General features: G+C 53.4%; 2 protein-coding genes across 4 annotated transcripts in view; one reads left to right on the top strand and one right to left on the bottom strand.

The window, feature by feature from the left end:
• Positions 1-3,113, top strand: part of LHFPL4 (LHFPL tetraspan subfamily member 4) — an 88,723-nt gene extending 85,610 nt beyond the window's left edge. Inside the window, exons 3-5 of the mRNA XM_080625629.1 lie at positions 2,405-2,641; positions 2,820-2,836; positions 3,020-3,113. Coding sequence (XP_080481755.1) covers positions 2,405-2,641; positions 2,820-2,836; positions 3,020-3,028 — 263 coding nt within the window. The 3' untranslated portion in view covers positions 3,029-3,113. The remainder of the gene's footprint in view (positions 1-2,404; positions 2,642-2,819; positions 2,837-3,019) is intronic.
• Positions 3,114-6,124: 3,011 nt separating this feature from the next.
• SETD5 (SET domain containing 5) overlaps positions 6,125-14,421 on the bottom strand; it is a 66,199-nt gene continuing 57,902 nt past the window's right edge. For all 3 annotated transcript variants that reach the window (XM_080625569.1, XM_080625567.1, XM_080625568.1), the window contains 4 exons: positions 13,893-14,170; positions 10,855-10,988; positions 7,463-7,536; positions 6,125-7,290 (listed from right to left, as the gene is read on the bottom strand). In XM_080625569.1, the coding sequence (XP_080481695.1) occupies positions 6,667-7,290; positions 7,463-7,536; positions 10,855-10,988; positions 13,893-14,170 (1,110 nt within the window). In that variant the 3' untranslated portion in view covers positions 6,125-6,666. The remainder of the gene's footprint in view (positions 7,291-7,462; positions 7,537-10,854; positions 10,989-13,892; positions 14,171-14,421) is intronic.

Here is a 14,421-nt window from a genome sequence, read left to right as displayed (position 1 = left end):
GGGGATGCTGTCCTGCCAGGAGGAGCCTCCTCATCTCTCTGCTCAAATCCTGCTCCAGTGTTGCAGCCAAAGTCATAACACTGAATTCCCTTCAATTAATTTCTTTTACAAGGATATCAAAAGCCCTTGAGGGGCCCATTTCGTTTGTAAGTGACAAGGGAGCACTGAGGAGCCTCAAGCCATGAACCACCTGCAAAACAAGCCAAGAAATACCAGTTTCCCTGAGGCTGAAGCCCCAGCCCCATCCCTCCCCATACACCCTTCCCCTGTGAGCACCGGAATGCCCAGTCTCAAATCCATCTTTCCAACTGGGAAAACTCTGGAAGAGGGAATTGGAGCCCAGGGCCTAGGGGAGGGATGGCAGACGTGCTGTGTGACAAAGTGCTGGTCCTCAGTGCCACTACCATAGGGATTGGAGAAGAATGGGAATTTAAAGCAAAATGGATGGGAACTGGGTTATGTTTGTTCCTCTTTAATAGCAGCAGAGCCCCATCCTCATGTCCCTCAGACCCACTGCGAGGGGCTCGGTGAGAAGGGCAGCGCCAAGGCCTGTCCACCTCAGGGATCGTCTCCTTGTTCTTGCTCTGCTCCATGTCCCTCCATGCTGCAGGCACGGGAAGGTGTTTCCGGGACACAGGCAGCTTGGGGACACGCGGGGAAGGGAATTGCTTGTGACAGAGCAGAGGACAGAGGGAGGCTCAGTGCTGGGAACATGTGGGACGGACGGGAAGAGGAGAGCGCTGCCCTGCGCTGGGAGAGGACCTGGTTTGTGTGGCCAGGGAGCTGCTGAGCTTCCCTCATGGGAAGAGGCCTCAGGTCACCCTCAGGCAGAGGAATCTGGGTGCACGCGCTTGGACGCGCTCCTTTGCCCTGGCAGTGAACACGTAGGTTCATTCCCTCTGCAAACAGGGCTCGGGCACTGCCCCATGCCCTGGTGCCAGTGCAGAGCGGGCACACAGGGACAGGAGGGACCAGGGTGGGCACACACAGGCTAGAGCCAGCCCCATCCATCCTGCACTGCCTGTGCCCACGGCTGTGCTGTGACAACCCCCTGCACCGATGGCTCACGGGCTGCGTGTTTCTGAGCTGTTGCTTTCGCCTGAAACCCTGTCTCTTGTGTCCTCCATGCACTAATCCACTGCCTCCTTCATCACTGCCCTGCGAGCCACGTGTGGGGCCTGCTGATGTCCTGTCAGACCCTCACACATGTACCTGGGGTGGCTCTCAGTGACCTCCTGCTTTACCCATGCAGCCGGAGCCATCTGGAGCCCTGATAGATGCTCAGAAACACAGAGCAGATACTGATGCGGGGTCTAAGGAAGGACCCAGGGGCTGTTGTTGGGCTGCTGGAGGGACCAGCCGAGGGCTGTGCACAAAAGCACAGCGGGTTGGACTGGCACCTGATGATCGGTTTTATATTCTGCTTGCATTTATGTGCATTCCCCACCCTCTTCCACCCTGGAGCACAGCCCCATTGTTCTCTGTGCTGACAGGGGCTGTTGCTGGGGGTGCTGCTGCCCAACTTCGCTCTCCTCTGGCCTTTTGCGGCTCTTTTCTCCCCTACACTGATTCCAGCACGGCTCTACCAGCCAGTGCCCATCTCCAGGCTGTCCCTCTGCCATCTAGCTCCAAGGTGCCCTGGTCAGCAGGAGGAACAGGCCGCTCCTCACCGTTTATCACCCAGCAAACATCGCTGGGCTGGTTTCTTTCCAGAGGGGATGGGTTTGGGTTGCTCAGGTCCCAGACGTGGCTGTGTGGGAGATGCTCCTTGTACTGTGCCAGGGTGGCACCAGGGCTGTGTATGGAGGTACATCAGGGTGTAGAGCTCACCTCTGTCTGCAGCAAAGCTTTTACCAGCAGGTTTGTAAGGTGGATGAAGGAGGCAGAACCAGGCAGCAGCAGGCAGGTGCTGTTATGTGCTGGAGCATGGATTCACCTCAGCATTCCTGCCCTTCCCTTGGGAGAGTGGGCAGTGCGGCTCATTGGGATGCACTGGGGCTGCTCTAAGGTCTCCCCTTAAGCAGCCTTCTCCTCCCCAGGCTGAACCAGCCCAGCTCTCTCAGCCTGGCTCCAGAGCAGAGCTGCTACTAACTGCTTTACTAACTACTGCTCACCGTAGTTATAAAAGCGAACATTGCCTCCTTACCTTGACAGTCATGTGCTTCGTCTCAGCATTTCCCTTCCCATTCATCCCAATGCTCCCTGATGTCTCCCTGCTCAGCACAGGCTGTGAGGTGTGGATGCTCCTGATGACAATGATCCTCTCAGCAGGCAGCACTCCTGCCTGCCGCATTCCTGCAGCTCCTGCCTACGTGCAGGAAGCTCGTGGTGATGAGGACAGCTCTGACCGGGGGCTCAGCACCTGGAATCCCCTCTGATGCTCCCCACCCCTCTCCCCCTGCAGCGCTCTGCCTGGTGCTGGGCTGCATGATCTTCCCCGACGGCTGGGATGCAGAGACCATACGGGACATGTGCGGGGAGAAGACGGGGAAGTACTCCCTGGGCGACTGCTCCGTGCGCTGGGCTTACATCCTGGCCATCATCGGCATCCTCAACGCCCTCATCCTCTCCTTCCTGGCCTTTGTCCTCGGCAACCGGCAGAACGACCTGCTGCACGAGGAGCTCAAGACAGAGAGCAAAGGTGAGCGCAGCACTGACAGGGGTCCTGCTCCATGGCCATGGAGGGGGATTCGGAATGGGAATAGCCCGCGGGGGCTCAGCGCCTCCAGCAGCCTGGTCCCATGGGCAAAGCGAGGGCTCAGGCAGGGTGGGAGGGAGCTGCTGCTCCGTGCCTGACACCTTCTCTTCTGTTTCCACAGATTTTGTTGGCACTGCGGTAAGTCCTGAGCGTCCTTGTCCCAGCCCTGAGCCCTGCCTGTGCTGGCTGGCCCCATCCGGGTGGGATGGGAGGGGGGGACCCCTTGGCTGTGCAGGGCAATGGGGACAGGCACGGGCATGGCCCACGCTGGTGGCACAACGCAGTGGGTCCTGCCCGACACCGGCTCTGCTCTCCCCGCAGAGGATATAGGGCCGAGCGCCCGCAGCAGGACCCTCCTCCCTCGGCCGGCAGCCGGGGCCTGGGCTCCCTCCTCATCCCGCCCTTCATCTGCTGCCAGCGGCCGCACCGCGTCCCGGGGACGTGCGGCCCGCCCGCCGCGGCCACCTCCATGTCCACGCCGGCACCGCCATCCCATGCACCCCCACCGGGGGAGGACGCCCCGACCCCGCTCCCTCCGAGAGCAGCGTCCGCCCGCGGCTTCGTTTCGAGGAGAAAACAGAGTTTTTAACAGATTTCTACACCCCCGACCCGCCGCCCCCAGCCCAGCGCGCCCCCAGCTCCGGGCCCCTTCCTGCTCCCGTTTTGTACAGCTCCGTGATCCTGCCCCCACAGCCGGGGGAGCCGGTGGCCGGGATGAGGCTCAGCCCCTACTTTTACGTGCAAATTCATATTCTTTAAACAGGGTAAAGTGACTCGAGCCCCCCCTCGCCCCGGGACGCGGTGTTCCCGGTGCGTGGCCAGGCCACGGGCTGTGTCCCCCCACGGCACGGGCACCGCAGGGGCTTCGCTACCGCCGCTGCTGAATGTAACCCTGGTAAGTGGGAGCAGCCGAACATGCCAACAACCCCCGGGTGGGTGCAGGACCCCCCCATCCCACCAAGCCCCTTCCCCGAGCTGGCCGCGGGCTGTTGCCAAACGCCTTCCCCCCTCCATCCCCATACGGTGCTTTTATCTCCACTGGTGACCGGGCGCCCCGGTGTTCCCACTCCTGGCTGCACCTCGCAGGGAGCCGGCAGCCTCCAGCACGACCCAGCCTCCATCGCACACACACAGCACCCAAGAGCCGGCATCAATACCGGTGCCCGCACCGGCACTTGGGACCGTGGTCCTGGCCGCAGGGGGCTCGGGTCGCTGCAGCCCCTGCAATGCAATAAAGTCCTCAGCACTGGCTGCGTCTCCGTGCGAGCAGCCGGGGGCTGTTTGCAGGGCTCCCCGGCGATCAGGGGGGGACCCCTGGCAGGGCTGGACCCAGGCGCTGGGAGCGGAGCAGGAGCACGGCCGCAGGCAGCGGAGCCACTGGGGATGGCGATGAAGGGCGCTGCAGGAGCCACGGCCCAGGGCTGGTGGAGCAGGTAAGTGGTGCCCAAGGGACGGAGCTGTGCCCAGGAACACCGTCTGGGAGCCAAAGTCACCCGGGACGGCGCCGGGGCTGCTGCCAACGGGCTCTGCCAGCCGCGTCCCTCCTCCGGCACCCGGGCATCCCGCTGGAGCGGGGCTGGCGGGAGCCTCCCGGTGCCGGCAGCGCCCGGGAGTTGCCAAGTGGAGGGTGCTGCTGCCGGCTGCATCGGAAACCAAACCAAGGAAGAAAACCCACGCGGATCAGTGGAGAACGGAATACAGTAGCTGTAATATATCTGTATTTTAGTACAAAGTTTGATACGGTGTTTCACAAAACCTTATTGAGAAATATAATTCAAACCAGACGAGCTCGGAGGCCTGTGCTGTGGGGAGGAGCGGGACGCGGGCTGCTCCGGGAGCTGAGGAGGTGATGGTTTGAGGGGAGGGTGAAGGACCAGGCCGTGGCACAGCCACATGGGCTGGGAGAGCGGTGGGGTGGGTGCCAGAGCTGCGGTGGGGAAGCGAGGAGAAGGGGAAGATGAGGATGGGGCTGAGCCTTCATCCACACAGGCTGGCACAAGGGGAGGGAAAGGACCTGTCCCAGCCCGTGGCAAGGCAGGAGGTGGGGTGGGGGGTGTCCCACCTGTCACTGGGAGTGCTTCAAGCCCTCCCCATGGAGCACCACGGGCTGGCTGTTGGCTCACACCTCGCAGTGACGGTGGTTGAGGTCCTGGTAGGTCCTGCTCCAGGCTCTGCACATCTCGGGCTCCCTAAAAGGGCAAGAAGCAGGAACTGAACCCCCCCAGTCATTCCCCTTGGCCTGTCCCTACAGGCCCTTGTCCCAAGCCCCTCTCCAGGTTTCCTGCAGCCCCTTTAGGCACTGGAGCTGCTCTCAGGTCTCCCCTTCAGGAGCCTTCTCTTCTCTTTCTTGCCCAGGTAGGAAGCTCAGGGAATTTCCTTCTCCTCCTGCAGCAGCCCCTGGCAAAACGAAGAGCTGCTCCTATGAGGTTTCATTTACCCTGCAGGGACAGGGGACACACACACACACACACACAGCCCCACGGAAGGAAACTGTCAAAAATCCCGGTGTTTTTTTCAAGTTAAGTATTTTTATTATCAAAATTATTACATCTCTTGTGAAAGTTCAAATGTTACAGCACGGTGTAAAAACTCCACGAGAGGAAGAAGCCTCAGCCCCTGCCCTTCCAAGAGCTTTCCAGGGTCCCTCCCTCCTGCCCCACTGCTGCGCCCAAAGGTGCCGGAGCCTTGGGGATGGGCCCCCCCATGGCCCCTGGCAGGGCAGAGCCCGCCTGCCCCGTGCCCTGCCCAGCACCGAGGGGGGGGCTGCACCCCCAGGGCTAAGCCGAGTGAAGTTTACACCTATATTATACAGTATGGAGCCACCCGACGGCGCGGTGACAAGTCCCATCCCGACACGCTCACAGCCAGACAGGGTGAGAAAGTTACTCTGTTTGTTTTCAATAGTTTAAAAGTCTCCCCCTACACCTGATTTTGGGTTGTGAATGCAGAGAAACCTGTAACAGTCCTAAAAAACCAAACAGAAAACAACCGAAAAACAAAACCCGGAAAGGAAGAAGACTGCGTCTGAAAGGACAGGGGAGACGGACTCACAGCATTATGTTATCCAAGAGAAAGGAGAAGTTCCACTGCAGCACCAGGGATGACACCTGTCATATATTAGCTAACCTACCATGGTTATAACTGAATATAAAATTAGATAAATAAAAACACGCCCGATATTACAGTAAACAAGTGAGAAGCTGGCAATCATATGGAATCGAACAGACAGCGCACCGTGTCCGGGTTGGGAACGACATCCCCCAGCACCGCAGCATCACTTGACTCTGAGCATCCCCCATCCCCAGGCACCCTGCAGCACCGCTCCTGCTCACGGAGCAGCGATCCCAGTGCACCCCGGACGCTCTGCAGCGATAGGCACACGCACTCCGACCCCTTCCCTGTCCCCCCCACCCCTCCCCGTGCTAGTTCACATTTGCAGAGGCTCTGTTGTCCCGGGAAAGCTCTGGCCGGGAGCGTGCGCTCGTCTGCTCGTGACTGGAATGATCGTAACGGATTTGAAGCCCTCCCCAGCCCGCACCGAGAACCTGACCTATGGAGAGAGCTTTGGGATTTGGAGATCCACTTCCCCCAAGGTTTGCCTTGAAAACTGCTTTCGTGTTCAACAAGCTGTCCGTGCTGCACGAGTGACTATGGCCATGGGCACGGACGAGAGGCAGAGGCTGCACCACAGTCATTGCACTTCAACCACTTGCCTATTTCTTTGCAATGCACCCACATGCCAGGGAACAGCTTCGCTACAGTCTCTGCCTCAAGAGGAATCCACCTTCTCCTACAAGGCCAGAGGCCAACGCTGCTCACAAATCTCACCCGTGCGTGTCAGACCTCAGCCTCTGACCCCTGGCACCCCAGCATCGGGTGCAAGCTTCCCCACACTGGCCCAGGAGCCACTTCCAGAGGTGACTGGAAGGAGCTATGGGCAGTTTTGTCCTCCTGGAGTCCAGGCAACCCTAGGAAAGTCCTGTCTGAGTCTTTACTCCAGAACCTTGGAGCTGCTGAAGTCTGTATTGATGGACACTGCTCCCCCCGCGGTGCTGATAGTGTTGTGCACTGGAAATCACTGCCCCCCGGGAGCCCTGGTAGAGCACAGACTGCCCCGAGCTCGGCAGGCTCATAGTCCTCAAGTCTGACTGTAGTGACCTGGCACTTGGGGGGGCAGAGGAGGAGCCCGACGTGCCTGCGCAGGACTGGGAGCCCGACTCGGAGGACAAGGAAGAGTCCACAGCCGTCTGCTGTGCTGGGCTGGCAGCAGCAGGGCAGCTCTTCTTCAGGAGGCTGCTGCTGATGCTGCCAGAGTGCTGCTGGCTGCTGTAATACCCCGAATTCCCTGCAAACAGGGCAGAGGAGTCTGTGGAAACCGAGTGGGCAGGGCTGGAGTAGGAGGTGGTGGTGGAGGAGGAGGAGGAGGAGGAGAGGGGTGTTTCTGAGGAACCATGAGAGAGGCTGTGTCCTGTCCTCTGTGCTGCTGCTCGGTAGCTGTACCCAGGAGATGGGGTAAGGTGTCCTCTGTAGGGGGAGGAACTCTGCTGGAGAAGGGTCTGCGACTCTGCCTGGGGACTGTCAGACTGCAGGAGCTGAATAAGTCAGTGGAGAGAAGAAGAAAGGCACGTCAGACTGACTTCCTTCCCATGCCAACGGTGTTCAGTGGAGCCGGATTGGGAATAACTGGCAGCCAAACCCAGATCCCCCCAAATCCTGTTTAAAGCTTTATTTCAGAATGGGCAGGTAACACAGGAAAGAATTTACCTGGTAGCTGTATCGAGAAGGACTGTAAACTGCTGGTCCTTTGTGGGCTTCTGGAGTGTCTCCTCCTGCTGCGTCTGTAAGGTACATGCAAGACGTTAAACCTCACCCTCTGGACTGAGGCCACAGCCATCCCCTCTCAACCAATGCTGCACGCACCCCATCAGCTACAGCTGAGACAAGAGCAGCTGCTTCAGCCACCAGCGTTACAGGAGCTGAGGAACCCCAGCAAAAGGCAACTGGAAAACCTCACCATGTGTAAGCCAGCCACACCAGGAACTGCTGATTCCCTTCATCCAGCGCTCGCTGGTTTAGCATGAAGCTCACCTGCCTTGGACCAGCCTATCTGTACCTGGTGACACTGCACAGGCCCAGCCAGGGTTCCCCTGGATGCTCACAAGGATACAAGGGGCAGGAGGCCGTTTCTAAGGACTCATTCTCCACTGGCAGGAATCCACACTGGCTACAGGTACAGCCAGGGAGATAGAACTGTCCCTTCCTAAGTGGCTGTCAGCAGCATCCTGCTGCAGGTTTTCCTCAAAGGCAGATCTAGACTCTGCCAAAGACAGGCCTGATGCTGCCAACGCTACCAGCACCCCTTCTGCTGCTTTGGGGACTATGCTTTAGAAGTCAACCGAGCTGCTCCAGTTACTCCCAGACCTCAGAAATGCCTATTTTTAAAACAGGCCAAGAGGAGGAAAATGCTTTGCAGTTTGAAGGGCCCCAGCAGCACAGTACGCACCGCTCCCCCTTAGTTATGTGAGAGAAAGAGGAGCTTCTTGACAGAGCCTTTCTAGCGCTTGTATCTTAGAGGGTGGGCAAGCTTCTTGTCCTGCCAGGTAACTGAACCTGAACTGGGGCAGGCAAGAAGCACTTGCTCCAAGTGACACAGCCACTTTGCCACGTGTGTTGTTCAGTTGTTACTACTGGTGTAACCATGGGGTTCAGCTGGGAATGGTGCTTTCCTTAGGAGGGAGTGAAGCTGGTGGAACTGGAAGATCTCACATCAGTTATGTTGCAGCCTAAGGAGACAGAGCTGTTTATCTGCAGCACCTCAGGGACTCTCAGCAGCCACATTTGAGGTTCTTCAGTGAAACTGTTGGTATTAGTCTCAAATCTACATGACAGATGTATCTCAGTCATGAAACAGGACACGCTGCCTCCCTCTGCTCTGTACTTGTGCCAGACAGGTCTGGTTCTGCACCAGATGCCCTGGCAGCAGCTCGGTGCCAGCAGTGCCCATGGCTTTGCTGCCTTGTCCTCTCTGTGCGACCTCACGGTTACCAGCTTGGCTAAACAGGAATCTGACAGAGCTGTGCTGAGGCTCAGAACCCTCCCCGCTCAGGACACAGGACCTGCACAGAGACCGGGGCGTGAAGGTTCCAGCATGTGTCCTGTGCCACCTTCCACCTTCTGAAATGGCATCCAATGCATCCAGCGGCTGCTTGCTGGGGGGGACATTCCAAGTGCTGCACTGCAGAACAGCGAAGCCTGGGAGTTTGGGGCATGCACTGTTAAGCAGTCATGCACAGAAGGCACTAAGAGCTCAGTCTGCAGGAGATGACTGTGACCAACAGAAGCTGAGTGTGAGAATCAGAAGGAATCTAAAGAGCTCTAGAAGGATGTGTTTCGGAAGAAGCCAGGCACAGCAGCAGGGCTGCACTATTTATTGCAGTGCTGTCCATGAGTTAAAGGCTATTGAAAGACAAAGGGTAAATAAACCACAACCTTCCTGAATTTGCCTTATGTAAACTTAAAAGAGAAAGCCAACGTTTCCCTCACCCACTTCTTAATACCCACACAAGGAAGGACATAAAGAACTGCTTTTCTTGGCACTGTTGACCTGCATCAATCTAAGGCCTGCATGAAGTGACAGCTTCAACTGGGAGCAACTGCCGTTCTCACAAGTATGGCATGCACACAAATTCCACCTCATTCCTACGTGCCCCATCAGCAAATCCTTCAAATTCGGGGTTTTTAGCTCCCCTCATATTATCATCTGTTACAGCATCAAGTGAACACTTGTGTTCACTTGTGTATTGTGTGTGTAATCAAGTGTGTATTGTCACAACTGCTCCAGGTGATACCAGCCACGGCAGGGACTCAGCAACTCACTTGTTTCAGTAAGCAGCAGACCAGCAGCTGGGGGAGGGAAGGTGGCTCACAAAATCTAAGCAGAATCTAAACCAGCTACTGAAGAAACTGCCCAAGTGTGCAAAAGAAGAGAACAAAGACATTTTGCTGCACTAGGATGAAAGAGACAAAAAGACCTTTGTCAGCTGCAGCACCAAGTTTTCACAGCTTGGAGTGGGACGGGTTTTGTGCATCAACAAAGACTGGATCAATGTAGACAAGCATTTAGCTCCAGCCTAGCTCTTGCGTAGGACTGAAAAGGCAGAGCTGTACAGATTACAGACTGGATTTTGCCTACCCTTCTAAACAGGCCTTACTGCAAATGGTTCAGATCCCTGCTACAGATCATCAGCAAGCTGCAGTTGTATCAGCCAGGAGTGTAACAACAGTCCTCAGCTATGAGGAAGCAGGGGCAGATGGCAACAGACAAAGTTATTCAGACACAATGATCACTGCTCTAAGTCCCAAGGGCAGTCAGGGTTCCAAGGGCACTGTCTGCTAGGGAAGAACAATTGTGTTCAACAGAGACTGCAAAATAAACAATAGAAAAATCACTCCATTTCAGAGCTGAGAAATTGGGCAATGATGAAGTGATCTGTCCATCTCTCACAAAGCTGCATCTCACCTTTAGCTCACTGATCAGTAACAGAGGGGTATAATTCCAGCTCAAGCCACAAACACTGACCCTGCGTGCTACTTGGCAAGGACAGTGCTTTATTCAGAGAAGAAAGGAACATCAACCGGAACTGAACTGAGCTCAGTGCATTTCACACAACTGACAAACATCACAACTCAGGGAATCAGTAACTTCAAAAAGAGCTGAGGTAAGATTTAGAAGCTAAATTAGTTCTTAGCACTGCCTAAAGCACACACCTGCATTTTAGTGTGATAATACATTTATCCGAATGTTCAGCCAGCTAGAGTTATTAAATGCTAACACTTTTATCCCCAGTAACCAGGGGCAGTTGAGGTAATGTTGCTTAACCCATCTGTCCAAGGACAAAAAAGCTGTCCCTGCCAAGCAAAGATGCAGGTAAGCCTTGAATCCAGCCTCTGGAGAATCCTGGAGGTCCTCCAGGTCCAATAAAAGAGAGATATAGGCTCAGTGTGTATCTGAATAGCAATAAAGTATGCGGGAGGCTCTTCTAAGGCATTGATAATGTTAAAGATGAAAGTACAACTAAGTTCACAGAGAAGTTTGCAAAGTTACTTGAGCCCATCACTTCCCGCCAACCAAGCGTTCAAAAGGTTCCTCTCCCTACCTGCATCTCTCTCGATGGCACTGTCACGGGTAGGTGAGGATTCGTTTCTCTGGGATACCTTTGCACCACTTCTCAGCACCTTCTCAAGTATCCCCCGGCCCTCTCGAAGCCTCTCCACCGACGTTGGGACCATCCTGAAACAAAACCCCAGTAACAGCTGAGGATTGCCATGACACAGCTAAGAGTGACGGGACCAACACGCACAGAGGCTGTGGGGTCCTTGGGATAATTGCAAGACACGTTTGGCTTTGCTTAAATTCATTGGTAAATGTCAGTGCAAGCACAACCCCCTACCATAAAAGCGAGGGAATCCGAGAATCTCTATAGACAGATGAGGAACAAACTTCTGAACTGCTTTTGCAATGTAAATAACCTCCTGTGGGATTTTCCACTGCCAGTCCCTGGCTCACATGATAGCACTGCCCTCAGAAAAACAAAGTCTTTACTCTTATCAAAACCATCAGATACCCAGTTCAGTAGATCAGCAGATTACAGGCTATCTTGTCCCGGAAAAAATGTTTGAGATCCAACAGCATTTTGGAAATCCTGGCATTCTTTTAAGATTAGTTGCAGTTATTTCACACAGACTACTTGGATTTGACCTAAAAAGAAGCAAACCCAACACCTTTACAGTGTCAAGACAGTACAGTCACACCTAGTTTGGCCATTTTGTCCCTTTGTACTATTTTGTCCCATTTATTTGGTAATGTGAAAACTCTCCACTCAAGATTGGAGCTAGATCTTGTCCCATCATACATCACCAGTATCTGCTCCGAGGGTGAAAAAGAGGCGAAGCAGCTTTCCTAAAGCCAATGTGTAGAAGAAAGGCAGAGCCACAGCCAAACCACAGACCCCCAGGTCAACATTCAATCTACCATGCACAAGACCATCCAAGTCTCTTTAGAAGTATGTGTTTTAACCCATGAGATGGTTACCTTGACCAGGGATTCGCAATGCCTTTACCCTAAACACTGAAGAACATGTGCCTTAAGAATGACTATATTTGAGTATGTATAATATTAAATGCACTGCATACAGCTTAACACCATCTTCACAGATTTCTGTATTTAATTATTTTCTTTTTAAAGGTATACTGAAAACTGTGCTTTCCATCAGCTTTATTTCTTTAAATAAATAGCCCAGACATTCAAATTCACCCCTCACTGAAGCAGAAGTGAGAAGGCACCGGAGTTCACACCTCAAGGAGGTGAACAGGGTGAGGGGGTGAATTCACACCTTCGTTGCTGCTATTGTTTTGCTGGAGACAGTGTTCTGCAAGGCTGGGTTTACTGGGCAGCAGCACACCTGTTTACATTGTGATGGCTGTATCTTGGCAACTGAAAGAGACAGAAACTTAACTTTTTTTTAATTGAAAGCTATTGGCAATTATTGTAGAATTCAGCAAAAATCGGAACAATTCAAAAAAAGTAAGGCACATATTTTAGTTCCCACCCTTTCCTTCTGTCCCTGATATTATCCTATCGTGAATGTCTGGGAACGTATCTGGAATGTAGGCACTTAAAGATGCAACTGGGTCACAACTTTAACTCTGTTAACACGCAGTTCCTAATATAGCTTTTTAAGTAGAAGGTGACTGTACGTTTGCTAGCCTTGCCCATTAAAACACAGAAGAATAAGAACTTAAAAGGCAGCAAAACTGCTTCATCCCCTTTCAAAACATCACAGCATGGCTAAAACTTTACATCCAGTGTCCTGTAACAATACAATCTTTATTCCCACACAAAACTTACTCACAAAACCATGTGAGAAACTGAAGCCAGAGCACCTGCTGATGAGCAACAGATGAAGCTTGGAATATAAAACATGGTACTAGAGCAAGGCTGCCACACCAACACCTCACCCTGAGCTATTTTTTTTTTCCCATTCAAGGTTTTTCTTTCACCTTTTTACAGGCAGAAAAAAGTGGCACAGGAGGAGAAGGCCATGGGTTATCAATGCTTGCACAGGATAAAACTTGATTATAAGATGATTATAAGCTAATCATCAGCCTCAGCTGTGGCAAATCCCAACATCTGGCAGAAGGTCACCTGGTAGACAGAGTACTGACAAATTATTTCTATTAATCTCTGCCTGAAGAGTGATAAAGAAGTGAAAGAAACAGATCTCATTGCTCTTGCAAATCCACCCAAATGAATGCTTCTCAAGTGCTTTTAACACAGATATCCTCCTCCTCACTGCCTTCAGCGTTGCTTTGCATCTCCTTCTCTTGCCACCCCCCACCACTGCATGAGCAGTGGCACAGCTGCCTATGTGGAGATCAGCATTAAGAAAGTTCTACCTTTTAGCCTGTGGTGTGCAGGAATAGAACTGAAATACAAAGCAGCAGAGCCAGTGTACTACATCAGTCAGCAGAACATCTTAACCATCACTGCAGTGACACTATAGATTGAACACTGTATTCCAGTGCTGCAGTACTTCATCTTTTGGACCAGACATTATTACCGGGTTCAAAAGGTTTTGAAGACCAGTCTTTCCCCTTAGCAAACCTTCTCATGGTAACATGATAAAGGTGTTTTTCCCATGCCTTTGGCAAGCCACTGACTGCAGTCTGTTAACTGCTCTTCAAGCTGTATGTGCAAGGCATTAGGAAAGCGGGAGTTGTTTTGCTGTCCCTGCTTCTCGCATGTCAAGTTGCAGAGGGCTCTGTTAGCTTTCCTTTTGAGCAGGAGCTGATTTAGTATCACTCAGGTTCAAGAAGACGAGACCTGGATTACATTCTCATTGCAAGAACAAGACCTTCAAACCTGGGGCTTTAAAAAGTAAAGTGGTGGAAGAGTCAACTCTTTAGCTTTGTACCTTTCAAAGACAGTTTTTGATATCTAAACCAAGACCTAAAGGGCAGGCTGAGAAGGTTGCTTGTATCCTTCACAGTTGCTTAGCAATTATGAAAGAGAACAATGCCAAGAGACCCAACTGAATCCATCCAAATGTAGACATTGTTATGGACATTACCCCTACAGAGTTTGGTCCTCCCTCTGTAGAGCAACCTCAGGCTTGCTTGGAAGGATAACACTCACCACCTACTGCTGATGTTCTCCTGGGATTTGCTGAGTGACGATGAGGAACTAGCCCCCCTCGAGTCTGGTGGGCTGATGTCCTCTACATGAGGCAGGGAGAGATGAGAAGGGGAGAAGCCACTGTGTGGGGAGGATGGGGTTCGTACTGCGGAGCTGTTGCCATCTGTGTCAGTCACAGAGCTGTTGCTGCCCTGTCGGGTGGGAGTCCCTGTACATCGCATGGAATCACCTCCCTCCTTGGCTTCTTGTTTCCGCTTGCGGTACTCCAATAGAGATACCTTGGAGAGAAAAATGCAGCCATGAGTCTAGGAATGCAATGGACTGGGAGAGGGGGAGGAAGAGGCCCAAAACCCACTTTAAAAATCTTTTTCTCTGGGCTTGCAGATAAAACTTTAAACGGTTTGTTGGGATTATAAAATCTTCCTGAATCAGCTCTTTTCCTGGAGTGCCTGGAAAGTGGCACAGATCTGGACCACTCACCGACTGCCACACTCACCCACACTGTAACAGCATGTGACCAATACTTCAG

This window comes from Psittacula echo (assembly GCF_963264785.1).
Source record: "Psittacula echo genome assembly, chromosome: 9".
Taxonomy (NCBI): domain Eukaryota; kingdom Metazoa; phylum Chordata; class Aves; order Psittaciformes; family Psittacidae; genus Psittacula; species Psittacula echo.
Note: the sequence above shows the minus strand (reverse complement) of the source record. Positions and strands in the feature narration are given on the sequence as shown.